We start from the raw sequence: 26618 nt of genomic DNA, 5'->3' as shown, positions 1-26618 counted from the left end.
TGTGGTACTGTCCGCTGAGCTGTACCCTCTCCCTCCTATGTGGTACTGTCCGCTGAGTTGTACCCTCTCCCTCCATTGTGTTACTGTCCGCTGAGCTGTACCCTCTCCCTCCTATGTGGTACCGTCCGCTGAGCTGTCTCCCTCTCCCTCCTATGTGTTACTGTCCGCTGAGCTGTACCCTCTCCCTCCTATGTGGTACCGTCCGCTGAGCTGTCTCCCTCTCCCTCCTATGTGTTACTGTCCGCTGAGCTGTACCCTCTCCCTCCTATGTGTTACTGTCCGCTGAGCTGTACCCTCTCCCTCCTATGTGGTACTGTCCGCTGAGCTGTACCCTCTCCCTCCTATGTGTTACTGTCCGCTGAGCTGTACCCTCTCCTTCCTATGGGGTACTGTCCGCCGAGCTGTCTCCCTCTCCCTCCTATGTGGTATCGTCCGCTGAGCTGTCCCCTCTCCCTCCTATGTGGTACTGTCCACTGAGTTGTCCCCTCTCCCTCCTATGTGGTACCGTCCGCTGATCTGTCTCCCTCTCCCTCCTATGTGGTACTGTCCACTGAGTTGTCCCCTCTCCCTCCTATGTGGTACCGTCCGCTGATCTGTCCCCTCTCCCTCCTATGTGGTACTGTCCGCTGATCTGTCCCCTCTCCCTCCTATGTGGTACCGTCCGCTGATCTGTCCTCTCCCTCCTCTGTGGTACTGTCCGCTGATCTGTCCCCTAACCCTCCTATGTGGTACCGTCCGCTGATGTGTCCCCTAACCCTCCTATGTGGTACCGTCCGCTGATCTGTCCTCTCCCTCCTATGTGGTACTGTCCGCTGAGCTGTCCCCCCTCCCTCCTCTGTGGTACCGTCCGCTGATCTGTCCCCCCTCCCTCCTCTGTGGTACCGTCCACTGATCTGTCCCCTAACCCTCCTATGTGGTACTGTCCACTGATCTGTCCCCTAACCCTCCTATGTGGCCGCTGATCTGTCCCCTCTCCCTCCTATGTGGTACTGTCCGCTGATCTGTCCCCTCTCTCCTATGTGGTACTGTCCACTGAGCTCTCCCCCCCCCTCCCTCCTATGTGGTACTGTCTGCTGAGCTCTCCCCCCCTCCCTCCTATGTGGTACTGTCCACTGAGCTCTCTCCCCCCTGCCTCCTACGTGGTGACACCCGCTGACCTGTCCCCTCTCCCTCCTATGTGGTACTTCGCTGAGCTGTCTCCCTCTCCCTCCTATGTGGTACTGTCCACTGAGTTGTCCCCTCTCCCTCCTATGTGGTACCGTCCGCTGATCTGTCCCCTCTCCCTCCTATGTGGTACCGTCCGCTGATCTGTCCTCTCCCTCCTATGTGGTACCGTCCGCTGATCTGTCCTCTCCCTCCTATGTGGTACCGTCCGCTGATCTGTCCTCTCCCTCCTATGTGGTACCGTCCGCTGAGCTGTCCCCCCTCCTTCCTCTGTGGTACCGTCGGCTGATCTGTCCCCTCTCCCTCCTATGTGGTACTTCGCTGAGCTGTCTCCCCCTCTCACCCATGTGGTACCGGCCACTGAGCTGTCCCCTCTCCCTTCTACGTGGTACCGTCCGCTGTGAGGTGACGTCACGCTCTGTTTTCTGTGTCACCTCAGACAGTAGTTATCTTTTTTCCCCTCAGACAGCGGCGCTCCGGTGACGTCATGACGTCAGGGCACGTGCAGCGCGGTGACGTTGGTGTGAGGGCGGTGCCGGGAGTCCCAGACATGGCGGAGCTGGAGACAGCAGCGGAACATGAGCGGATCCTGCGCGAGATCGAGAGCACCGAGACGGCCTGTATCGGCCCCACACTGCGGTGAGAGACGGGGAGGCGAGAGTGACGGGGGGCGGAAACAGAGGAGGGGTAGAGTGACGGGTAGAGGGACAGAAGAGAGACAGGGGAGAGACAGAGGAGAAAAGGAGAGACAGGGGGGAGACAGAGGAGAGGGGGAGGGGAGAGACAGGGGGGGTGAGTGACAGGGGGAGGGGAGAGACAGAGGAGACAGGGGGAGACAGAGGAGAGAGACAGGGGGGTGAGTGACAGGGGGAGGGGAGAGACAGAGGAGACAGGGGGGAGACAGAGGAGAGGGGGAGGGGAGAGACAGGGGGCGACAGGGGGGTGAGTGACAGGGGGAGGGGAGAGACAGAGGAGAAAAGGACAGACGGGGGGGAGAGACAGGGGGGAGAGTGACAGGAGAAAAGGAGAGAGACAGAGGAGACAGGGGGGAGACAGGGGAGACAGGAGAAAAGGGGAGGGGAGAGACAGAGGAGACAAGGAGAGACAGGGGAGACAGGAGAAAAGGAGAGAGACGGGGGGAGAGACAGGGGGAGAGTGACAGGGGGAGGGGAGAGACAGGGGAGACAGAGGAGAAAAGGAGAGAGAGATGGGGGGGTGAGACAGAGGAGAAAAGGAGAGAGAGGGTGGAGAGTGACAGGGGGAGGGGAGAGACAGAGGAGACAGGGGGAGACAGAGGAGAGAGACAGGGGAGTGAGTGACAGGGGGAGGGGAGAGACAGAGGAGACAGGGGGGAGACAGAGGAGAAAAGGAGAGACGGGGGGGGAGAGACAGGGGGGAGAGTGACAGGAGGAGGGGAGAGACAGAGGAGAAAAGGAGAGACAGAGGAGACAGGGGGGAGACAGCGGAGACAGGAGAAAAGGAGAGAGACGGGGGGAGAGACAGGGGAGGGGAGAGACAGAGGAGACAAGGAGAGACGGGGGAGACAGAGGAGACAGGAGAAAAGGAGAGAGACGGGGGGAGAGACAGGGGGACAGTGACAGGGGGAGGGGAGAGACAGGGGAGACAGAGGAGAAAAGGAGAGAGAGATGGGGGGGGAGACAGAGGAGAAAAGGAGAGAGATGGGGGGGGGGAGACAGGGGGAGAGTGACAGGAGGAGGGGAGAGACAGGGGAGACGGAGAAAGGGAGAGAGAGGGGGGAGAGACAGGGGGGGGGAGAGACAGGGGAGACAGGAGAAAAGGAGAGAGACGGGGGTGAGACAGGGGGAGAGTGACAGGAGGGGGGGGAGAGACAGGGGGGAGAGTGACAGGGGGAGGGGAGAGACAGGGGAGAGGGAGAGACAGAGGAGAGGGAGAGACACGGTGGGGAGAGACAGAGGAGAGGGAGAGACACGGAGGGGAGAGACAGAGGAGAGGGAGAGACACAAGGGGGAGAGAGGAGAGGGAGAGACAGAGGAGAGGGAGAGACACGGAGGGGAGAGACAGAGGAGAGGGAGGGACACGGTGGGGAGAGACAGAGGAGAGGGAGAGATACAGAGGGGATAGACAGAGGAGAGGGAGGGACACGGTGGGGAGAGACAGAGGAGAGGGAGAGACACGGGGGGGGGGGAGAGAGACAGAGGAGAGGGAGAGACACGGGGGGGGGAGAGAGACAGAGGAGAGGGAGAGACGGGGGGGGGGAGAGAGACAGAGGAGAGGGAGAGACCACGGGGGGGGAGAGAGACAGAGGAGAGGGAGAGACACGGGGGGGAGAGACAGAGGAGAGGGAGAGACACGGGGGGGAGAGACAGAGGAGAGGGAGAGACACGGGGGGGGAGAGACAGAGGAGAGGGAGAGACACGGGGGGGAGAGACAGAGGAGAGGGAGAGACACGGTGGGGAGAGACAGAGGAGAGGGAGAGACACGGGGGGGAGAGACAGAGGAGAGGGAGAGACACGGGGGGGGGAGAGACAGAGGAGAGGGAGAGACACGGGGGGGAGAGACAGAGGAGAGGGAGAGACAGAGGAGAGGGAGAGACAGAGGAGGGGGAGAGACAGAGGAGGGGGAGAGACAGAGGAGGGGGAGAGACAGAGGAGGGGGAGAGACAGAGGAGGGGGGAGAGACAGAGGAGGGGGAGAGACAGAGGAGGGGGAGAGACAGAGGAGGGGGAGAGACAGAGGAGGGGGAGAGACAGAGGAGGGGGAGAGACAGAGGAGGGGGAGAGACAGAGGAGGGGGAGAGACAGAGGAGAGGGAGAGACACGGGGGGGAGAGACAGGAGAGGGAGAGACAGAGGAGAGGGAGAGACAGAGGAGAGGGAGAGACACGGGGGGGGAGAGACAGAGGAGAGGGAGAGACACGGGCGGGGAGAGACAGAGGAGAGGGAGAGACACGGGCGGGGAGAGACAGAGGAGAGGGAGAGACACGGGCGGGGGAGACAGAGGAGAGGGAGAGACACGGGCGGGGGAGACAGAGGAGAGGGAGAGACACGGGGGGGGGGAGAGACAGAGGAGAGGGAGAGACACGGGGGGGGGACAGACAGAGGAGAGGGAGAGACACGGGGGGGGGGGGGAGAGACAGAGGAGAGGGAGAGACACGGGGGGGGAGAGACAGAGGAGAGGGAGAGACACGGGGGGGGAGAGACAGAGGAGAGGGAGAAGAGACACGGGGGGGGAGAGACAGAGGAGAGGGAGAGACACTGGGGGGAGAGACAGAGGAGAGGGAGAGACACGGGGGGGGGGAGAGACAGAGGAGAGGGAGAGACGGGGGGGGGAGGGACAGAGGAGAGGGAGACACACGGGGGGGGGGGACAGAGGAGAGGGAGAGACACGGGGGAGGGGAAGAGACAGAGGAGAGGGAGAGACACGGGGGGGAGACAGAGGAGGGGGGGAGAGGGAGAGATAGAGGGGGGAAGAGAGATGGGAGGGGGGGAGAGGGAGAGATAGAGGGGGGAAGAGAGATGGGAGGGTGAGAGACAGAGGGCTGGGGGGGAGACAGAGAGAGAGAGACATAAGGACAAGGGGGGGGAGGAGAGACAGGAGGGAGACATAGAAAGGGGAGTGGGAGAGATGTAGGTGGGGGTAAACAGGGGGTAGACAGAGATGCAGAGATAGAGGAGTGGAGACGGGGGGGAGACAGGGAGGGCTAGAGAGAGTGAGACATAAGGAGGGAAAGGGATAGAGGAAGAGTGAGGGAGAGACAGTGGGAATGAATGAGAAAGACGAAGGGAGGGAGTGTGACGGAGGGAGAGAGAGAGGGGCAGGGTGTCCGACATAGGGATAGTGACAGCACAGTCACATGTGTCTCCTATGTAATTTTTACAGCAGTATTGGTGTCTCCTGTGTGAGGTATATAGGTAAGCATATACATCACATAGGATACACTGGGACTGGTGTATATACATCACATAGGATACACAGAGACTGCTGTATTTACATCACATAGGAAACACAGAGACTGGTGTTTATACATCACATAGGAGACACAGAGACTTCTGTATATACATCACATAGGAAACAGACCGCTGTATATACATCACTCAGGAAATACAGACTGCGGTATATACATCACATAGGAAACCCAGAGACTGCTGTATTTACATCACATAGGAAACACAGACTGCTGTATATATATCACAGGAAACACAAACTGCTGTATATACATCACATAGGAAACACAGACTGCTGTATATACATCACTCAGGAAATACAGACTGCGGTATATACATCACGTAGGAAACCCAGAGACTGCTGTATTTACATCACATAGGAAACACAGACTGCTGTATATATATCACAGGAAACAAACTGCTGTATATACATCACATAGGAAACACAGACTGCTGTATATACATCACATAGGAAACACAGAGACTGCTGTATATACATCACATAGGAAACACAGACTGCTGTATATACATCACAGGAAACACAGACTGCTGTATATACATCACATAGGAAACACAGACTGCTGTATATACATCACATAGGAAACACAGACTGCTGTATATACATCACATAGGAAACACAGACTGCTATATATACATCACATAGGAAACACGGACTGCTGTATATACATCACATAGGAAACACAGACTGCTGTATATACATAACATAGAAAACACAGAGACTGCTGTATATACATTACATAGGAAACACAGAGACTGCTGTATATACATCACATAGGAAACACAGAGACTGCTGTATACAAGTCACATAGGAAACACAGAGACTGGTGTATATACATCACATAGGAGACACAGAGACTGCTGTATATACATCACATAGGAGAAACAGACTGCTGTATATACATCACATAGGAAACAGACTGCTGTTTATATATCACATAGGAGAAACAGACTGCTGTATATACATCACATAGGAAACACAGACTGCTGTATATACATCACATAGGAAACACAGACAGCTGTATATACATCACATAGGAAACACAGACTGCTGTATATACATCACATAGGAAACAGAATGCTGTATATACATCACATAGGAAACACAGACTGCTGTATATACATCACATAGGAAACACAGACTGCTGTATATACATCACATAGGAAACACAGACTGCTGTATATACATCACATAGGAAACAGACTGCTGTATATACATCACATAGGAAACACAGACTGCTGTATATACATCACATAGGAAACACAGACTGCTGTATATACATCACATAGGAAACACAGACTGCTGTATATACATCACATAGGAAACACAGACTGCTGTTTATACATCACATAGGAAACACAGAGACTGCCCTATATACATCACATAGGAAACACAGAAACTGCTGTATATACATCACATAGGAAACAGACTGCTGTATATACATCACATAGGAAACACAGACTGCTGTACATACATCACATAGGAAACAGAGACTGCTGTATATACATCACATAGGAAACACAGAGACTGCTGTATATACATCACATAGGAAACACAGACTGCTGTATATACATCACATAGGAAACACAGAGACTGCTGTATATACATCACATAGGAAACACAGAGACTGCTGTATATACATCACATAGGAAACACAGAGACTGCTGTATATACATCACATAGGAAACACAGAGACTGCTGTATATACATCACATAGGAAACAGAGACTGCTGTATATACATCACATAGGAAACACAGAGACTGCTGTATATACATCACATAGGAAACACAGAGACTGCTGTATATACATCACATAGGAAACACAGAGACTGCTGTATATACATCACATAGGAAACACAGAGACTGCTGTATATACATCACATAGGAAACACAGAGACTGCTGTATATACATCACATAGGAAACACAGAGACTGCTGTATATACATCACATAGGAAACACAGAAACTTCTGTATATACATCACATAGGAAACACAGAGACTGCTGTATATACATCACATAGGAAACACAGAGACTGCTGTATATACATCACATAGGAAACACAGAGACTGCTGTATATACATCACATAGGAAACACAGACTGCTGTATATACATCACATAGGAAACACAGACTGCTGTATATACATTACATAGGAAACACAGAGACTGCTGTATATACATCACATAGGAGACACAGATACTGCTGTATATATGTCATATATGAGATAATGAGACTGCTGATATACATCCCATAGGAGATTCTGAGTGCAATGTGAAATAATGTGGAAAGGTTCATGGGGTATGAATACTTTTACAGGATGCACCACAATTGCATTTTGGCAGGAAACAAGGTTGCAGAGTCTGTCCCTGATCCAGTGACACTCTGCTCTGCTACACTAGTGATCGGCGCTGCCCCCGGTGCGCCCGGCACCTCGTCTGGCTGGATCCTCTATACTTAGAGGCAGAGTCACAAATAGCAGGTTTTATATAAAAGAAGAGCCTTGTAAGATCTGATCCTGTTATTCGCATGCAGCCTCGATGCGAGGGAATGTTATACTCTTATCCTGCAGTGTTATCCAGAGCTGTATTCACAATTCAGCTGGCTGCTGCTTGGTCTCAACGCCTTATACTAGTGGCGGACATTGAAGCAGCAGGAAAATCCTGCACCTTGAGATGGAGCAGAATTACGAATACAGCTCTGGATCTTGTTGCAAGATATTAATTGGTTTCATTGCGTAGCGCATGGCTACTTTACTATACCTAGACACCACCTCTATGCCTATAGCTGCCGCCGTTCTCAAGGTAATGGCGGTGGACAGGATATGGGTGGACACACTGTATATCCGTTCATCCCAGATGAAGATCTCTGCTTGCTGTCGCTCATGGTGTATTTCCTCTGGAGGGAAGGTCCTGGGCCGATCACGACTCGCTGGAGGGCAGGCATTGCAGCCGCGCTGGGCGATTGTCAGAGGAACAGTAAACATTCCTATTAACAGCAAGCAGAGATCCTGAAAAAGAAAAGCAACTAATGTAACTCTGTGCAAAGCCTGATGGCAGCCGAATAAGAGGCCCCGGCTCCAGCAGTGTCCAGACAGCTGTGTCTGCACTGCGCCCCCTGCTGGCGGTCAGAGGTCGTCCTGGCCCGCTGCTGTGTCTGCACTGCGCCCCCTGCTGGAGGTCAGAGGTCGTCCTGGCCTGGTGCTGTGTCTGTACTGCGCCTCCTGCTGGCGGTCAGAGGTCGTCCTGGCCCGGTGCTGTGTCTGCACTGCGCCCCCTGCTGGCGGTCAGAGGTCGTCCTGGTCCGGTGCTGTGTCTGCACTGCGCCCCCTGCTGGAGGTCAGAGGTCGTCCTGGCCCGGTGCTGTGTCTGTACTGCGCCTCCTGCTGGCGGTCAGAGGTCGTCCTGGCCCGGTGCTGTGTCTGCACTGCGCCCCCTGCTGGAGGTCAGAGGTCGTCCTGGCCCGGTGCTGTGTCTGCACTGCGCCCCCTGCTGGAGGTCAGAGGTTGTCCTGGCCCGGTGCTGTGTCTGCACTGCGCCCCCTGCTGGAGGTCAGAGGTCGTCCTGGCACAGTGATATGTGATGTGTCTGCACTGCGCCCCCTGCTGGAGGTCAGAGGTCGTCCTGGCCTGGTACTGTGTCTGTACTGCGCCCCCTGCTGGAGGTCAGAGGTCGTCCTGGCATGGTGCTGTGTCTGCACTGCGCCCCCTGCTGGCGGTCAGAAGTTGTCCTGGTCCGGTGCTGTGTCTGCACTGCGCCCCCTGCTGGAGGTCAGAGGTCGTCCTGGCCCGGTGCTGTGTCTGCACTGCGCCCCTTGCTGGAGGTCAGAGGTCGTCCTGGCCCGGTGCTGTGTCTGTACTGCGCCCCTTGCTGAAGGTCAGAGGTCGTCCTGGCCCGGTGCTGTGTCTGTACTGCGCCCCTTGCTGGAGGTCAGAGGTCGTCCTGGCCCGGTGCTGTGTCTGTACTGTGCCCCCTGCTGGCGGTCATAGGTCGTCCTGGCCTGGTGCTGTGTCTGCACTGCGCCCCCTGCTGGAGGTCAGAGGTCGTCCTGGCCCTGTGCTGTGTCTGTACTGCGCCCCCTGCTGGCGGTCATAGGTCGTCCTGGCCTGGTGCTGTGTCTGCACTGCGCCCCCTGCTGGAGGTCAGAGGTCGCCCTGGCCCGGTGCTGTGTCTGTACTGCGCCTCCTGCTGGCGGTCATAGGTCGTCCTGGCCTGGTGCTGTGTCTGCACTGCGCCCCCTGCTGGAGGGCAGAGGTCGTCCTGGCCCGGTGCTGTGTCTGCACTGCGCCCCCTGCTGGAGGTCATAGGTCGTCCTGGCCTGGTGCTGTGTCTGCACTGCGCCCCCTGCTGGAGGTCATAGGTCGTCCTGGTCCGGTGCTGTGTCTGCACTGCGCCCCCTGCTGGAGGTCAGAGGTCGTCCTGGTCAGGTGCTGTGTCTGCACTGCGCCCCCTGCTGGCGGTCATAGGTCGTCCTGGCCTGGTGCTGTGTCTGCACTGCGCCCCCTGCTGGAGGTCATAGGTCGTCCTGGTCCGGTGCTGTGTCTGCACTGCGCTCCCTGCTGGAGGTCAGAGGTCGTCCTGGCCTGGTGCTGTGTCTGCACTGCGCCCCCTGCTGGCGGTCAGAGGTCGTCCTGGTCCGGTGCTGTGTCTGCACTGCGCCTCCTGCTGGCGGTCAGAGGTCGTCCTGGCCCGGTGCTGTGTCTGCACTGCGCCCCCTGCTGGAGGTCAGAGGTCGTCCTGGCACAGTGATATGTGATGTGTCTGCACTGCGCCCCCTGCTGGAGGTCAGAGGTCGTCCTGGCCTGGTACTGTGTCTGTACTGCGCCCCCTGCTGGAGGTCAGAGGTCGTCCTGGCATGGTGCTGTGTCTGCACTGCGCCCCCTGCTGGCGGTCAGAGGTTGTCCTGGTCCGGTGCTGTGTCTGCACTGTGCCCCCTGCTGGAGGTCGGAGGTCGTCCTGGCCCGGTGCTGTCTGCACTGCGCCACCTGCTGGAGGTCAGAGGTCGTCCTGGCCCGGTGCTGTGTCTGCACTGCGCCCCCTGCTGGAGGTCAGAGGTCGTCCTGGCCCGGTGCTGTGTCTGCACTGCGCCCCCTGCTGGAGGTCAGAGGTCGTCCTGGCCCGGTGCTGTGTCTGCACTGCGCCCCCTGCTGGAGGTCAGAGGTCGTCCTGGCCTGGTGCTGTGTCTGCACTGCGCCCCCTGCTGGCGGTCAGAGGTCGTCCTGGTCCGGTGCTGTGTCTGCACTGCGCCCCCTGCTGGAGGTCAGAGGTCGTCCTGGCCCGGTGCTGTGTCTGCACTGCGCCCCCTGCTGGCGGTCAGAGGTCGTCCTGGCCCGGTGCTGTGTCTGCACTGCGCCCCCTGCTGGAGGTCAGAGGTCGTCCTGGCCCGGTGCTGTGTCTGCACTGCGCCCCCTGCTGGAGGTCAGAGGTCGTCCTGGCCCGGTGCTGTGTCTGCACTGCTCCCCCTGCTGGAGGTCAGAGGTCGTCCTGGCCCGGTGCTGTGTCTGCATTGCGCCCCCTGCTGGAGGTCAGAGGTCGTCCTGGCCCGGTGCTGTGTCTGCACTGCGCCCCCTGCTGGAGGTCAGAGGTCGTCCTGGCCCGGTGCTGTGTCTGCATTGCGCCCCCTGCTGGCGGTCTTGCTGGGTGCTGCTGTAGACGGCAGCATGGTTCTGCGGTGCTGGCGCTCGCTGGTTAGCAGCCGCCCCCTGAGATCTCGCTGGCTATTTTCGGACTTCCTCTGCTCCTCGCGTTCCTTACAGGATGGCGCTCCGTGTCTTATTTTTTCCTGTTGAGGTGACTGTCAGCACAGTCTTCACTGATGATCGGCCTGGCCATGAGAGCGCCCCTGCACCCCCTCATGTAAGCCCCGCATGTGCACAGGCTGCCAGGAGGGGGCGCGGTACAGGGGTTACATGGGACTGCAGGGGGCGGACAGCCTGCATTATATGTATGTAATGTGAGGAGCGGTGTGCGCTCGTCATAGGCGTCTGATAGGAGTAGTAGTGCTGGGCTTGGGCACTGGGCGGGGGCTCGGTGGTGGCGCTCAGCTGTTGTCTCTTCTGTAGCTTTTCTTCTCTCTCGTTTCTCTGTGAAGTCTGTTTTTAGAATAATGGTTAATATTGGGGCCTCGCAGTGTGACACGAGAAGCTGTGCACCGCCTTACAGAGCCGCTCCTGTGCTGCTGAATGTTCTCTCCTCTTCTGGAGTGTAGGGAGCTGCTGCTCTCTGGTAGCAGCTGCTGCTCTCTAGCTTATTTTCCTGTATGTGATAGTAATAGTAACCAGCTGTGTGTTGCTGCCCTCTGCTGGTCGGTGTGTGTGTGTGTGTGCAGGCTCCGATGGCAGCAGACAGTACCGGCGCCCTCCCTGCTACTCCCCTCACACGGGGCGGGAGGTGCTGTGCTTTCTGGATCCCAGATGTCACTTCATCCAATGCAAAGAGTAAAACCTGTGCGGAACATGATAAGGCTAGTTTCACACTTGCGTTGAACGGCATCTGTTGCATTGCGTTGTGTGACGGATGCAACGGATCGTACAAAACAACGGAAAGCTTTTTTTTTTTTTTCTTTTCTTTACAGTTTTACCGGCAGCAGACTATTGTGAACGACCAGCTGATCGCTCTCATAAGCCGGCGGCCGGGCACTCAGCTGATCGCTCTCATAAGCCGGCGGCCGGGCGCTCAGCTGATCGCTCTCATAAGCCGGCGGCCGGGCACTCAGCTGATCGCTCTCATAAGCCGGCGGCCGGGCGCTCAGCTGATCGCTCTCATAAGCCGGCGGCCAGGCACTCAGCTGATCGCTCTCATAAGCCGGCGGCCGGGCGCTCAGCTTATCGCTCTCATAAGCCGGCGGCCGGGCACTCAGCTGATCGCTCTCATAAGCCGGCGGCCGGGCACTCAGCTGATCGCTCTCATAAGCCGGCGGCCGGGCACTCAGCTGATCGCTCTCATAAGCCGGCGGCCGGGCACTCAGCTGATCGCTCTCATAGCCGGCGGCCGGGCACTCAGCTGATCGCTCTCATAAGCCGGCGGCCGGGCACTCAGCTGATCGCTCTCATAAGCCGGCGGCCGGGCACTCAGCTGAACGCTCTCATAAGCCGGCGGCCGGGCACTCAGCCGATCGCTCTCATAAGCCGGCGGCCGGGCGCTCAGCCGATCGCTCTCATAAGCCGGCGGCCGGGCGCTCAGCCGATCGCTCTCATAAGCCGGCGGCCGGGCGCTCAGCTGATCGCTCTCATAAGCCGGCGGCCGGGCGCTCAGCTGATCGCTCTCATAAGCCGGCGGCCGGGCGCTCAGCTGATCGCTCTCATAAGCCGGCGGCCGGGCGCTCAGCTGATCGCTCTCATAAGCCGGCGGCCGGGCGCTCAGCTGATCGCTCTCATAAGCCGGCGGCCGGGCACTCAGCTGATCGCTCTCATAAGCCGGCGGCCGGGCGCTCAGCTGATCGCTCTCATAAGCCGGCGGCCGGGCGCTCAGCTGATCGTTCGGGCCGCGGAGAATGTGTGCAGGGGGCGGAGTGGGTGGAGCCGAGCAGGCCATGGCGCTGAGGACAGGTGTGTATGTATATCTGTGTGTGTGTTTATGTGTACATACATGCGGAGTGGGGTGCGAGAGGGGTCGTAGCCAAGCGGGGAAGTGTCGGGCTCCCTGCACACGTAGCGAGGGTAAATATCGACCAAGCACTTTGCTTGGTTATCCGATATTTACCTTGTTTACGGGTGCAGGGAGGCAGAGAGAGCATGCGCAGTGAAATCCTACGGATTGCGCTGCTCAAAAAAAGTTACATGCTGTGTTCCTTCTGCCCGGCGCAGCGTCAAAATAACGACGCTGCGTCGTCCAGCGGATGCAACGCTGACACTTGCGTTAGAGTGCGTCGTCCATACAAGTCTATGGAGAATAGCGCAGTGCGTTAACGAACTGCACTATTCTCCATTGTGACAGACTCCGCTGAACGCAAGTGTGAAAGTACCCTGCCCCACGGCCGGCGCCATTACCAGCTCTATGTTACTGGATATGACGGGGCATTCATACCTAAGCCCTTAAAAAAAAATGATTATTTCAGAAAAGAAGGTAGCTGATGCAAGGGCAGTGTCCACAGCAGCACAGAGTATTTCAGGAGAGGAGTGCGCTGATCCTGGGGCAGGTCACTGACTGTGAGCAGGATCCACAGCAGCACAGAGTATTTCAGGAGAGGAGTGTGCCGATCTTGAGGCAGGTCACTGACTGCGAGCAGGATCCACAGCAGCACAGAGTATTTCAGGAGAGGAGTGTGCTGGTTCAGGGGCAGGTTACTGACTGCGAGCAGCAGGATCCACAGCAGCACAGAGCGAGCAGTATCCACAGCAGCACAGAGTATTTCAGGAGAGGGTGTGCCGGTCCAGGGGCAGGTCATTGACTGTGAGCAGGATCCACAGCAGCACAGAGTATTTCAGGAGAGGAGTGTGCCGATCTTGAGGCAGGTCACTGACTGCGAGCAGGATCCACAGCAGCACAGAGTATTTCAGGAGAGGAGTGTGCTGGTTCAGGGGCAGGTTACTGACTGCGAGCAGCAGGATCCACAGCAGCACAGAGTGAGCAGTATCCACAGCAGCACAGAGTATTTCAGGAGAGGAGTGTGCCGGTCCAGGGGCAGGTCATTGACTGTGAGCAGGATCCACAGCAGCACAGAGTATTTCAGGAGAGGAGTGTGATGATCCTGGGGCAGGTCACGGACTGTGAGCAGGGTCCACAGCAGCACAGAGTATTTCCGGAGAGGAGTGTGCTGATCCTGGGGCAGGTCACTGACTGTGAGCAGGATCCACAGCAGCGCAGAGTGTTTCAGGAGAGGAGTGTGATGATCCTGGGGCAGGTCACGGACTGTGAGCAGGGTCCACAGCAGCACAGAGTATTTCCGGAGAGGAGTGTGCTGATCCTGGGGCAGGTCACTGATGCTGCTGCTCAGCCATCTGTAGGACCCCCGTCCCCCCCCCCCCCCCCCCCCCCCCCCCCCCGATGTAAGTGGTGCTGCTCAGTCATCAGGACGATGCTGCCCCCTTGTGGACTGTGAGGTTATGTTAAGATGAGTGACAGTGAGACCAGAACTGGAGGGAGAAGCCCCAGTATCTGCTGTATTATGGGGACTGCAGATGATGGGAGGATTTCCTCACCCTGCAGCCCCTCAGAATATGGGGGCCCCAATGTGTGATAATAATTTTGGGAGCCCAGCGGCTCCTTCATTGTCAGCAGTGTGGGGTCGGCTGCTTCCGGGACCCCGGCCGGCCTGGCTGCAGAGGAGGCACTGTGTGTACCGCAGCCGGAGGCCTGGATCTGGGTGGTGAGACTTGAGGGCTGTCTGTGTCCGCCGCCGCCCGCAGGGAGAGGAGGTCTCTGTCTACTTTAAAGGAAATCGGGGCATAATATGAATTGCAGTCTCACCGTGTGTGAGGTCTAGTGGGGGTCTCAGGAGGGGTCTTTTGCAGATGGTGTGTTCGGTTTGCGACCTTGTGTGGCAGGTTCTTGGAACGGACAGTCCGGGGGTCTCGTCCATACAGACAGACCCCTTTCACTCAAGCTGTTGATCTGATCAAAGCGGAGGGGTCCCCACTATTTACTGCAGTCATCCAAGGGTTAAGTGTCGAGGACCAGCGGGTCGGCCGAGGCCTGGAGCAGCAGGGGAATGTGTGACGGCAGCTTTGGATGTGACTAGAGTAGGGGGCTGTAATATGAGTCTGGTGTATTGCTCCCGGGGTGTGGATGTGACTGGCCGGGTGACGGCCCCTCTCTGCCCAACCCTTGTATTGATGGCGTCCTCCGCGCTCACCGTGTAGTTAGCAGCGGGCACCACGGCCTCTGCAGATTAATAGCACTTGCACGCTCCGAGCACCGATAATCAGAGCGGCACGTCCCGGCCTCTGTAATAATGGATTCCATCAACGTGGAGCAGAGACTGACGTGACCTGACGCTCGCCTCGCACGTGTGGCTAGATGGCGTCCGTGGGAGTGCACGTGTGGCTAGATAGCGTCCGTGGGAGTGCACGTGTGGCTAGATGGCGTCCGTGGGAGTGCACGTGTGGCTAGATGGCGTCCGTGGGAGTGCACGTGTGGCTAGATGGCGTCCGTGGGAGTGCACGTGTGGCTAGATGGCGTCCGTGGGAGTGCACGTGTTCCTAGATGGCGTCCGTGGAGTGCACGTGTTGCTAGATGGTGTCCGTGGGAGTGCACGTGTTGCTAGATGGCGTCCGTGGGAGTGCACGTGTGGCTAGATGGCGTCCGTGGGAGTGCATGTGGTGCTAGATGGCGTTCGTGGGAGTGCACGTGTTGCTAGATGGTGTCCGTGGGAGTGCACGTGTTGCTAGATGGCGTCCGTAGGAGTGCACGAGGTGCTAGATGGCGTCCGTGGGAGTGCACGTGTTGCTAGATGGCGTCCGTGGGAGTGCATGTGTTGCTAGATGGCGTCCGTAGGAGTGCACGAGGTGCTAGATGGCGTCCGTGGGAGTGCACGTGTTGCTAGATGGCGTCCGTGGGAGTGCACGTGTTGCTAGATGGCGTCCGTGGGAGTGCATGTGTTGCACGTGGACCTGTGGAAGCGTCCTCTGTGCTGCAGTCGTCCTTCGTGCTCCCCTCACTCCGCCCACTCACCTGTATGTGTTTTTATTGAATAAAGCAACAATGAACTGGTGAGTGCCTCCGACTAACTTAATTGAAAGTGCACGTGTGGCTAGCTGGTGCCCCTGGGAGGGGATGTGTGGGTTTGTGGCGCCTGTGGGAGGGGACATGTGGCTAGCTGGCGCCCGTATGGGTAGTCGTGTGGCTAGCTGGCTTCCGTATGGGGAGTCGTGTGGCTAGCTGGCTCCCGTATGGGGAGTCGTGTGGCTAGCTGGCGCCCGTATGGGGAGACGTGTGGCTAGCTGGCTCCTGTATGGGGAGTCGTGTGGCTAGCTGGCTCCTGTATGGGGAGTCGTGTGGCTAGCTGGCTTCTGTATGGGGAGACGTGTGGCTAGCTGGCTCCTGTATGGGGAGTCGTGTGGCTAGCTGGCTCCAGTATGGGGAGTCATGTGGCTAGCTGGCTCCTGTATGGGGAGTCGTGTGGCTAGCTGGCTCCCGTATGGGGAGTCGTGTGGCTAGCTGGCTCCTGTATGGGGAGTCGTGTGGCTAGCTGGCTCCCGTATGGGGAGTCGTGTGGCTAGCTGGCTCCTGTATGGGGAGTCGTGTGGCTAGCTGGCTCCTGTATGGGGAGTCGTGTGGCTAGCTGGCTCCTGTATGGGGAGACGTGTGGCTAGCTGGCGCCTGTATGGGGAAGTCGTGTGGCTAGCTGGCTCCCGTATGGGGAGTCGTGTGGCTAGCTGGCTCCTGTATGGGGAGTCGTGTGGCTCAGGGCTGTGGAGTCGGAGTCGTGGAGTCGGAGTCGGAGTCGGAGCTCATTTTGGTGGAGTCGGAGTCGGTATAAAATGCACCGACTCCGACTCCTAAAATATATAATAAATTGGGGACAGTAGTGCAATGCAGAATGTGCTGAATATTTTACTAAATAATAACATTTAGTATAATGCTTATATTTAAGTGAAAAATTTATTGTAGTACAATGTGAACATCAGACATTTAATTGTTTTTATGATACAATAATCAAGATATTTGGATAGAACATAAAATATTTATTGGAATACAACTTTAGAACACAAAAAACTAATAAATTGTAAATATGTAATATATATATATATATATATATATATATATATATATATATACACACAGTGTATATACACACACAAGATATATATGTAATCTACTGTATATTACATAGTGTATTACATATTTACAATTTATTACAGTTTTTTGTGTTCTAAAGTTGTATTCCAATAAATATATTTTATGTTCTATCCAAATATCTTGATTATCGTATCATAAAAATTATTAAATGTCTGATGTTCACATACACATATTCATGTACTACAATAAATTTTTCACCTAACTAAGCAATATATGTAGGAGTCGGAGTCGGAGTCGGAGTCGGAGTCGGAGTCGGAGTCGGAGTCGGAGTCGGAGTCGGAGTCGGAGTCGGAGTCGGAGTCGGAGTCGGAGTCGGAGTCGGAGTCGGAGTCGGAGTCGGAGCCGGAGTCGGAGTCGGAGCCGGAGTCGGAGTCGGTGCAAGAGAATTTGAGGAGTCGGAGTCGGAGTCGGAGTCGAAGGTTTGGCTTACCGACTCCACAGCCCTGGTGTGGCTAGCTGGCTCCTGTATGGGGAGTCGTGTGGCTAGCTGGCGCCTGTATGGGGAGTCGTGTGGCTAGCTGGCGCCTGTATGGGGAGTCGTGTGGCTAGCTGGCTCCTGTATGGGGAGTCGTGTGGCTAGCTGGCTCCTGTATGGGGAGACGTGTGGCTAGCTGGCGCCTGTATGGGGAGTCGTGTGGCTAGCTGGCTCCTGTATGGGGAGTCGTGTGGCTAGCTGGCGCCTGTATGGGGAGTCGTGTGGCTAGCTGGCTCCCGTATGGGGAGACGTGTGGCTAGCTGGCTCCTGTATGGGGAGTCGTGTGGCTAGCTGGCTCCCGTATGGGGAGTCGTGTGGCTAGCTGGCTCCTGTATGGGGAGTCGTGTGGCTAGCTGGCTCCCGTATGGGGAGTCGTGTGGCTAGCTGGCTCCCGTATGGGGAGTCGTGTGGCTAGCTGGCTCCCGTATGGGGAGTCGTGTGGCTAGCTGGCTCCCGTAATGGGGAGTCGTGTGGCTAGCTGGCTCCCGTATGGGGAGTCGTGTGGCTAGCTGGCTCCCGTATGGGGAGTCGTGTGGCTAGCTGGCTCCCGTATGGGGAGTCGTGTGGCTAGCTGGCTCCCGTATGGGGAGTCGTGTGGCTAGCTGGCGCCCGTATGGGGAGTCGTGTGGCTAGCTGGCTCCTGTATGGGGAGTCGTGTGGCTAGCTGGCTCCTGTATGGGGAGTCGTGTGGCTAGCTGGCTCCTGTATGGGGAGTCGTGTGGCTAGCTGGCTCCTGTATGGTGAGACGTGTGGCTAGCTGGCTCCTGTATGGGGAGTCGTGTGGCTAGCTGGCTCCTGTATGGGGAGTCGTGTGGCTAGCTGGCTCCTGTATGGGGAGTCGTGTGGCTAGCTGGCTCCTGTATGGGGAGACGTGTGGCTAGCTGGCTCCTGTATGGGGGAGACGTGTGGCTAGCTGGCGCCCGTATGGGAAGACGTGTGGCTAGCTGGCGCCCGTATGGGGAGACGTGTGGCTAGCTGGCGCCCGTATGGGGAGTCGTGTGGCTAGCTGGCGCCCGTATGGGGAGACGTGTGGCTAGCTGGCGCCCGTATGGGGAGACGTGTGGCTAGCTGGCGCCCGTATGGGGAGACGTGTGGCTAGCTGGCGCCCGTATGGGAAGACGTGTGGCTAGCTGGCGCCCGTATGGGGAGACGTGTGGCTAGCTGGCGCCCGTATGGGGAGTCGTGTGGCTAGCTGGCGCCCGTATGGGGAGACGTGTGGCTAGCTGGCGCCCGTATGGGGAGACGTGTGGCTAGCTGGCGCCCGTATGGGGAGACGTGTGGCTAGCTGGCGCCCGTATGGGGAGACGTGTGGCTAGCTGGCGCCCGTATGGGGATAGCAGCAGCAACCTGGATGTTTAGCAGTAAATATTTCCTGCATCGATACATTGTAACAAGCCCGCAGCTATATTAACATGACAGATTTTCAGCCTCATGATGTAAACAAGTGTTCACATTCACTGGCAGCAGACAGTTCTATTTACAGATTAGCGGCCCCTGCCTTGTGGGGCTCGGCGGCCCCTGCCTTGGGGGGCTCGGCGGCCTGAGCTTCTGGTGTTCATGTACATTCGGGGTCAGAAGTGTCTATGCTTGTGCCGCTCTTAGCCGGGAGGTGATGGGACGGTTGTGCACATGCATTGGCTCCCGCTATTATTACTGTTGAGCCTGAGTGTTTCTGCCGCAGGTTACTGTAGAGCGGGGATGTCACCACCATAGATTCCCATGGAGCGTGCAAATCTCCTCCGTAGATTCCCATGGAGCGTGCATATCTCCTATGTAGGTTTCCATGGAGCGTGCATGTCTGTGTTCTTGTTTCCCATTGAATGTGCATGTCTCCACCGTTCATTCCTGTAGAGCGTGTAGGTTTTTTCCGCAGATCGCGGAGGCATCTCTCGCGGCTTGCCGTGGGGCGTGGAGGCATCTCATGCGGAGGCTTGGCTTTCCGTGGAGCACGACGGCTTCTCGCGTGGCTTTCCGTGGAGCACGGTGGCTTCTCGCGCGGCTTTCCGTGGAGCGTGGAGGCTTCTCGCGCGGCTTTCCGTGGAGCGTGGAGGCTTCTCGCGCGGCTTCCCTTGGAGCGTGGAGGCTTCTCGCGCGGCTTCCCTTGGAGCGCGGAGGCTTCTCGCGCGGCTTCCCTTGGAGCGCGGAGGCTTCTCGCGCGGCTTCCCTTGGAGCGCGGAGGCTTCTCGCGCGGCTTCCCTTGGAGCGCGGAGGCTTCTCGCGCGGCTTCCCTTGGAGCGCGGAGGCTTCTCGCGCGGCTTCCCTTGGAGCGCGGAGGCTTCTCTTGGAGCGCGGAGGCTTCTCTCGCGCGGCTTCCCTTGGAGCGCGGAGGCTTCTCGCGCGGCTTCCCTTGGAGCGCGGAGGCTTCTCGCGCGGCTTCCTTGGAGCGCGGAGGCTTCTCGCGCGGCTTTCCCATGGAGCGCGGGAGGCTTCTCGCGCGGCTTTCCTTGGAGCGTGGAGGCTTCTCGCGCGGCTTCCTTGGAGCGAGGAGGCTTCTCGCGCGGCTTCCCTTGGAGCGCGAAGGCTTCTCGCGCGGCTTCCCTTGGAGCGCGGAGGCTTCTCGCGCGGCTTCCCTTGGAGCGCGGAGGCTTCTCGCGCGGCTTCCCTTGGAGCGCGGAGGCTTCTCGCGCGGCTTCCCTTGGAGCGCGGAGGCTTCTCGCGCGGCTTCCCTTGGAGCGCGGAGGCTTCTTTCGTGGGCTTCCCTTGGAGCGTGGAGGCTTCTTGCGCGGCTTCCCTTGGAGCGCGGAGGCTTCTCTTGGAGCGCGGAGGCTTCTCGCGCGGCTTCCCTTGGAGCGCGGAGGCCTTCTCGCGCGGCTTCCCTTGGAGCGCGGAGGCTTCTCGCGCGGCTTCCCTTGGAGCGCGGAGGCTTCTCGCGCGGCTTCCCTTGGAGCGCGGAGGCTTCTCGCGTGGCTTCCCTTGGAGCGCGTAGGCTTCTCTCGCGGCTTCCCGTGGATCGCAGAGGCATCTCATGCGGAGGCTTCTCGCGCGGCTTTCCGTGGAGGGCGGAGGCTTCTCGCGCGGCTTCCCTTGGAGGGCGGAGGCTTCTCGCGCGGCTTCCCTTGGAGCGCGGAGGCTTCTCTCGCGGCTTCCCGTGGATCGCAGAGGCATCTCATGCGGAGGCTTCTCGCGCGGCTTTCCGTGGAGCGCGGAGGCTTCTCGCGTGGCTTCCCCTTGGAGCGCGGAGGCTTCTCGCGTGGCTTCCCTTGGAGCGCGGAGGCTTCTCGCGCGGCTTCCCTTGGAGCGCGGAGGGCTTCTCGCGCGGCTTCCCTTGGAGCGCTGAGGCTTCTCGCGCGGCTTCCCTTGGTGTGTGGCGGCTTCTTGCGCGCTTCCCTTGGAGCGCGGAGGCTTCTCGCGCGGGTTTCTGTGGAGCGCTGATGTCGCTAGAGCAGGATCATAAGGAAGCTATTAATTTGCACAGATGTAATGCATCTTCTGTGTACGGGGGAGGGGTCCGGGGTGGGGGACCCCGTGCAGTACGAGGCTTTGATGCCCCCACGCCCTAGTTCTATATTTGGCGAGCTAATAATAAGTGTCAGCCTGTGCAGGATGGCGGTGGCACGCTGCTTGTGAAACCCTCTGTGCCTGTGTCCCATGCGCCCCGCAGATGGGACTAGTAAAGCTCCAGCATCCAGAGCTGCACCTGCGAGCAGAGCGCCCCCGCTCCAGGGGTCTGCGCAGCCCCCGCTCCCAGAAGAAACCAGCACCGCAATGTTTCATCTTTTTCGTGAGTTTTTTATTAAAGCCATTTGTGTGCGCGCCCCTCCCCGTCCTGATGATTAGCGCCGTCATTAATACTGAGGACGGGACGAGGGTGCGAGCGCCAGGTCATCCCAGAAATCCTGCAAAATACCGTCCCCTACACCCCGGAGCCTTCACGTACAGCGCTACATAGTCTTCCCCATTCATGGTAAACGGGGTGTAACTGGGTACAATGACCTCAGGAGCAGGGTACGCAGGGCTTGTATGTTGTTTACCATGGAGACACATAGGTCTGCGCAGGAGCTGTAGACACAAAACGACAAGACCTTCTTACTCAACCCCTTTACAGTGATGAGCTCAGGTCACGCCACGCTCCGTGATACGTGGTATGTCCTGCAGATCGCACTGTTTATACCGCCACGTGAACGCCCGCAAAAATAGGATTAAAGGGAAAAAGGGATCAAAAAGTTGTTTACTCTGGGGCGGGGGGCGTCTGTGCGCTCTCGGGCGGGGGGGCGTCTGTGCGCTCTGGGGCGGGGGGCGTCTGTGCTCTCTGGGGCGGGGGGTGTCTGTTCGCTCTGGGGCAGGGGGCGTCTGTGCGCTCTCTGGGGCAGGGGGCGTCTGTGCTCTCTGGGGCAGGAGGCGTCTGCGCGCTCTGGGGCAGGGGGCGTCTGTGCTCTCTGGGGCAGGGGGTGTCTGCGCGCTCTGGGGTGGGGGTGGTGTCTGTGCGCTCTGGGGCGGGGGGCGTCTGTGGGCTCTGGGGCAGGAGGCGTCTGTGCTCTCTGGGGCAGGAGGCGTCTGTGCGCTCTGGGGCAGGGGGCGTCTGCGCTCTCTGGGGCAGGGGGCGTCTGCGCTCTCTGGGGCAGGAGGCGTCTGTGCGCTCTCTGGGGAAGGAGGCGTCTGTGCGCTCTCTGGGGCAGGAGGCGTCTGTGCGCTCTGCGGCAGGAGGCGTCTGCGCTCTGCGGCAGGGGGCGTCTGCGCTCTTTGGGCAGGAGGCGTCTGTGCGCTCTCTGGGGCAGGAGGCGTCTGTGCGCTCTCTGGGGCAGGAGGCTGTCTGTGCGCTCTCTGGGGCAGGAGGGCGTCTGTGCGCTCTGGGGCAGGAGGCGTCTGTGCGCTCTGGGGCAGGAGGCCGCCTGTGCTCTCTGGGGCGGGGGGTGTCTGTTCGCTCTGGGGCAGGGGCGTCTGTGCTCTCTGGGGAAGGGGGTGTCTGCGCGCTCTGGGGTGGGGGTGGTGTCTGTGCGCTCTGGGGCAGGAGGCGTCTGTGCTCTCTGGGGCGGGGGGTGTCTGTTCGCTCTGGGGCAGGGGCGTCTGTGCGCTCTGGGGGCAGGGGGCGTCTGTGCTCTCTGGGGCAGGGGGCGTCTGTGCTCTCTGGGGCAGGGGGTGTCTGCGCGCTCTGGGGTGGGGGTGGTGTCTGTGCGCTCTGGGGGCAGGGGGGCGTCTGTGCGCTCTGGGGCAGGGGGCGTCTGTGCGCTCTGGGGCAGGGGGCGTCTGCGCTCTCTGGGGCAGGAGGCGTCTGTGCGCTCTCTGGGGCAGGAGCGTCTGTGCGCTCTCTGGGCAGGAGGCGTCTGTGCGCTCTGCGGCAGGAGGCGTCTGTGCGCTCTGGGACAGGGGCGTCTGCGCTCTCTGGGGCAGGAGTCTGTGCGCTCTCTGGGGCAGGAGGCGTCTGTGCGCTCTCTGGGGCAGGGGGCGTCTGCGCGCTCTGGGGCAGGAGGCGTCTGCGCGCTCTGGGGCAGGGGGCGTCTGCGCGCTCTGGGGCAGGGGGCGTCTGCGCGCTCTGGGGCAGGGGGCGTCTGCGCGCTCTGGGGCAGGGGGCGTCTGCGCGCTCTGGGGCAGGGGGCGTCTGCGCGCTCTGGGGCAGGGGGCGTCTGCGCGCTCTGGGGCAGGGGGCGTCTGCGCGCTCTGGGGCAGGGGGCGTCTGCGCTCTCTGGGGCAGGGGGCGTCTGCGCTCTCTGGGGCAGGGGGCGTCTGCGCTCTCTGGGGCAGGGGGCGTCTGCGCTCTCTGGGGCAGGGGGCGTCTGCGCTCTCTGGGGCAGGGGGCGTCTGCGCTCTCTGGGGCAGGGGGCGTCTGCGCTCTCTGGGGCAGGGGGCGTCTGCGCTCTCTGGGGCAGGGGGCGTCTGCGCTCTCTGGGGCAGGGGGCGTCTGCGCTCTCTGGGGCAGGGGGCGTCTGCGCGCTGTGGGGCAGGGGGCGTCTGCGCGCTGTGGGGCAGGGGGCGTCTGCGCGCTCTGGGGCAGGGGTCGTCTGCGCGCTCTGGGGCAGGGGGCTGTGATCAGCACATGATGGCGGCCCCCGTGTAATAAGTATGTATTATAGACAGTGGAGACCCCTGAAGCCTCTTGTAGGCCGCACACTGTTGCCGTATTTGGGTCCGGTCGTTCCTCTCTCCTGTGATTGAGCCTCCGTCCGCTCCCGTCCTCGGGGGGTTATATTTGGGGGATGGTTGGAGCAGTTGGATCTGCGCGGTCATTAACACTAATTCCTTCTTCCTTCTTTGCTGAATCGCCGGCGTCTAAAGCGAATTCCTTCCAATAATCAGGACTTTCCGATATTTCCTGTTTACGTTGTTTACTAATAACCTGTGATCGTTCGGGATGTCTGCGGCACCGAGGAATCTCTGATCTGTGCGGATTGTAGTTTACCTTTTATATTTAGGATCTACCTATGGGCAGCAGGCGGCGATACGTTGATGACCCCATTAGGTTGGAGACCCCCTGTGCCCAGAGATGCTTTTGACCCAGATATATCCTGAAGGCCGCAGCATCCAGTTCTTGATTCCAGCACTGGGGTGAGATATCCACTTACTAGAAAGCTGCTGCTGCAGCATAGAGGTTGTTACTTAGCTTTACTGAGCTGTGTAGCTGTGAATCCAGTATTTCCACTAGCGAAGTCAATAGCAGCATATGTCTATCATTATACAACAGTACTGAGCAGTGTAGCTTAAATCCAGCACTGAGAAATAAACATTAGAAAGCAGCGTCATGGGGGACAGTGTTTCGCAGTACTAAGCAGTGTAGCTGCTAATCCAGCACTTCGACTAATGAAGGCAATAGCAACATGTCTATTTGTTATACAACAGTATTGAGCAGCGTAGCTTAAATCTAGCATTAAGGGATAAACATTAGAAAGCAGCAACATGGGGGACATTGTTTCGCAGTACTAAGCAGTGTAGCTGCATTAGAAAGCAGTTGCTCGGGGGACAGTGCTTGGCACTACTAAGCAGTGTAGCTGTGAATCCAGGATTTTGGCTAGCGGAGGCAATGGCAACATGTCTATTATTATTCACCAGTACTGAGCAGTGTAGCTTAAATTCAGCACTGAGAAAAATTAGAAAGCAGCGGCATGGGGGGCATTGTTCTGCAGTGTAGCTGTGAATCCAGCATTTTGGCAAGATAAATACTAAAAAGCAGCAGCAGCATGTTTATTCATTTTACAGCAGTCCTGAGCAATGAAATCTAACCCTGAGAGAGAAACAGCAGCAGCGGCATGGCATTGGTTCACAGTATTAAGCAGTGTAGCTGTGAATCCAGCATTTTGGTGAGATTTAAACACTAGAAAAGCAGCCTCCTGTCTATTTATTATACAGCAGTACTGAGCAGTGAAATCCAACACTGAGATATTAAAAATTGGAAAGCAGCGGCATGGGGGACATTGTTCTGCAGTGTAGCTGTGAATCCAGCATTTCGACTAGCGAAGGCAATAGCAACAAGTCTAGTGTTATACAACAGTACCAAGCAGCATAGCTGTAATCCAGCATTAAGAGATAAACATTAGAGAGCAGCGGCATGGGGGACATTGTGCTGCAGTACTAAGCAGTGTAAGTGTGAACCTAGTATTTTGTGAAATGGACGAGCTGCTGCTTTTAGTGTTTATTGTTATACAGCAGTACTGAGCAGTTACATTTAACACAGAGCTAAAAATTAGAAAGCAGCGGAACGGGGGGGGGGGGGGGGGGGGGGCATTGGTTCACAATACTAAGCAGTGTAGCTGAGAATCCAGCATTTTGATTAGGTAAGTGATAGAAAGCAGAAGCCGCTTGTGTATCATTATACATCAGTACTGTGCATTGTAGCTTTAATCCTGCACTGGGAGATAAACATTAGAAAGCAGTTGCATGGGAGACATTGCTTTATACTACTAAGCAGTGTAGCTGTGATTCCAAGATTTTGGCTGGCGGAGGCAATAGCAACATGTCATCGTTATTCACCAGTACTGAGCAGTGTAGCTTAAATCCAGCACTGAGCAACATTAGAAAGCAGCGGCATGGGGGACATTGCTTTGCACTACTAAGCAGTGTAGCTGTGACTCCAGTATTTTGGCAAGATAAATACTACAAAGCAGCGTATCTATTCATTATACATCAGTACTGAGCAGTGAAATCCAACACACAGAGATAAAGTTTATAAAGCAGCGACATAGGTGACATTGTTCTGCAGTACTAAGCAGTGTGGCTGTGACTGCAGCATTTCGGCTAGCAGAGGCAATGGCAACCTGTCTATTGTTATTAACCAGTACCGAGCAGTGTAGCTTAAATCCAGCACTGAGCAACATTAGAAAGCAGCGTCATGGGGGACATTGTTCCGCAGTACTGAGCAGTGTAGCTGTAAATCCAGCATTTTGGCTAGAAGAGGCAATAGCAACATGTCTATTGTTATTAACCAGTACTGATCAGTGTAGCTTAAATCCAGCACTGAGCAACATTAGAAAGCAGCGTCATGGGGGACATTGTTCCGCAGTACTGAGCAGTGTGGCTGTGACTCCAGCATTTTGGCTGGATAAACACTAAAAAGCAGCCTCATGTCTGCTCATTACAGAGCACTGAGGAAAGCTACATTTTGGAGAACTAGTAGCGATATTGAGTTGTAGTGTTATGGTGGGGTATGCTCACGCTGCAGTGATCACTGGGGACTGGTATCCTATTCTTGCCCCCCGTTCCCCGCTGTCGGGGCCGGACTCCCCCACTTATTACCGTCCGTCCTCCGCTTCCATCTGCCGCTGTTTATTTTTATCTCTGGGAATAAACAGGATTTGGGTTCTGTCTGTTGAGGAGGAGATGTCCTCACCCCCACCGCGTCCTCCAGAAGTTGCCCCCAGTAATTGTCGCCCCCTCCTCCCCTCGTTCCTTTCTCATTCTAATTGAATCCACCCGGTGCAGTAATTGAAGCCACCGCCGGCGCGCCTTTGTTTCATTACCACCAGTCTTGTTCTGTTCCACTTGATTTATTTTATGTCTTGGATTTTCTTCTCCCACTAAATATTTTTTTTTTTTTTTGCACGGGGGTCCTAATAGCTCTGGTGGCTTGGCACGTGGATCCAGAACTTCTTTACCCCGGTCACCAGATTGACATTCTGTTTTGATCATTTCCATGGCAGAGTTTTACAATGGAGCATCCCCGCGGTGGTGGCGCGGCCGCTGCGCAGCGCGTCCTGTTTATTTCTCACTTTTATGGCTTTGTTTTCTGTTTCGGCAAAATAAGAACCTTGTGAGGAACGAGAAAGGTCACACCGCGGGCCTGGTAACAATAACCGGACACTGGGCGGCAAAGGGGCTGCAGGAGGCCAGGTCCTGGGCCATTCATACTTCTATAATGGCATAAGTAATGACCATC

At 57.4% G+C, this 26618-nt stretch overlaps 1 protein-coding gene across 1 annotated transcript in view; it reads left to right on the top strand.

Moving 5' to 3' along the window:
• Positions 1-1396: 1396 nt before the first annotated feature.
• The window catches only part of LOC142260680 (exocyst complex component 6B-like), a 296256-nt gene continuing 271034 nt past the window's right edge, over positions 1397-26618 (top strand). Inside the window, 1 exon segment of the mRNA XM_075332046.1 lies at positions 1397-1803. Coding sequence (XP_075188161.1) covers positions 1652-1803 — 152 coding nt within the window. The 5' untranslated portion in view covers positions 1397-1651.

The sequence above is a fragment of the Anomaloglossus baeobatrachus genome, unplaced genomic scaffold, assembly GCF_048569485.1.
Source record: "Anomaloglossus baeobatrachus isolate aAnoBae1 unplaced genomic scaffold, aAnoBae1.hap1 Scaffold_160, whole genome shotgun sequence".
Taxonomy (NCBI): Eukaryota; Metazoa; Chordata; class Amphibia; order Anura; family Aromobatidae; genus Anomaloglossus; species Anomaloglossus baeobatrachus.
This window is presented reverse-complemented; position numbering and strand designations above follow the sequence as displayed.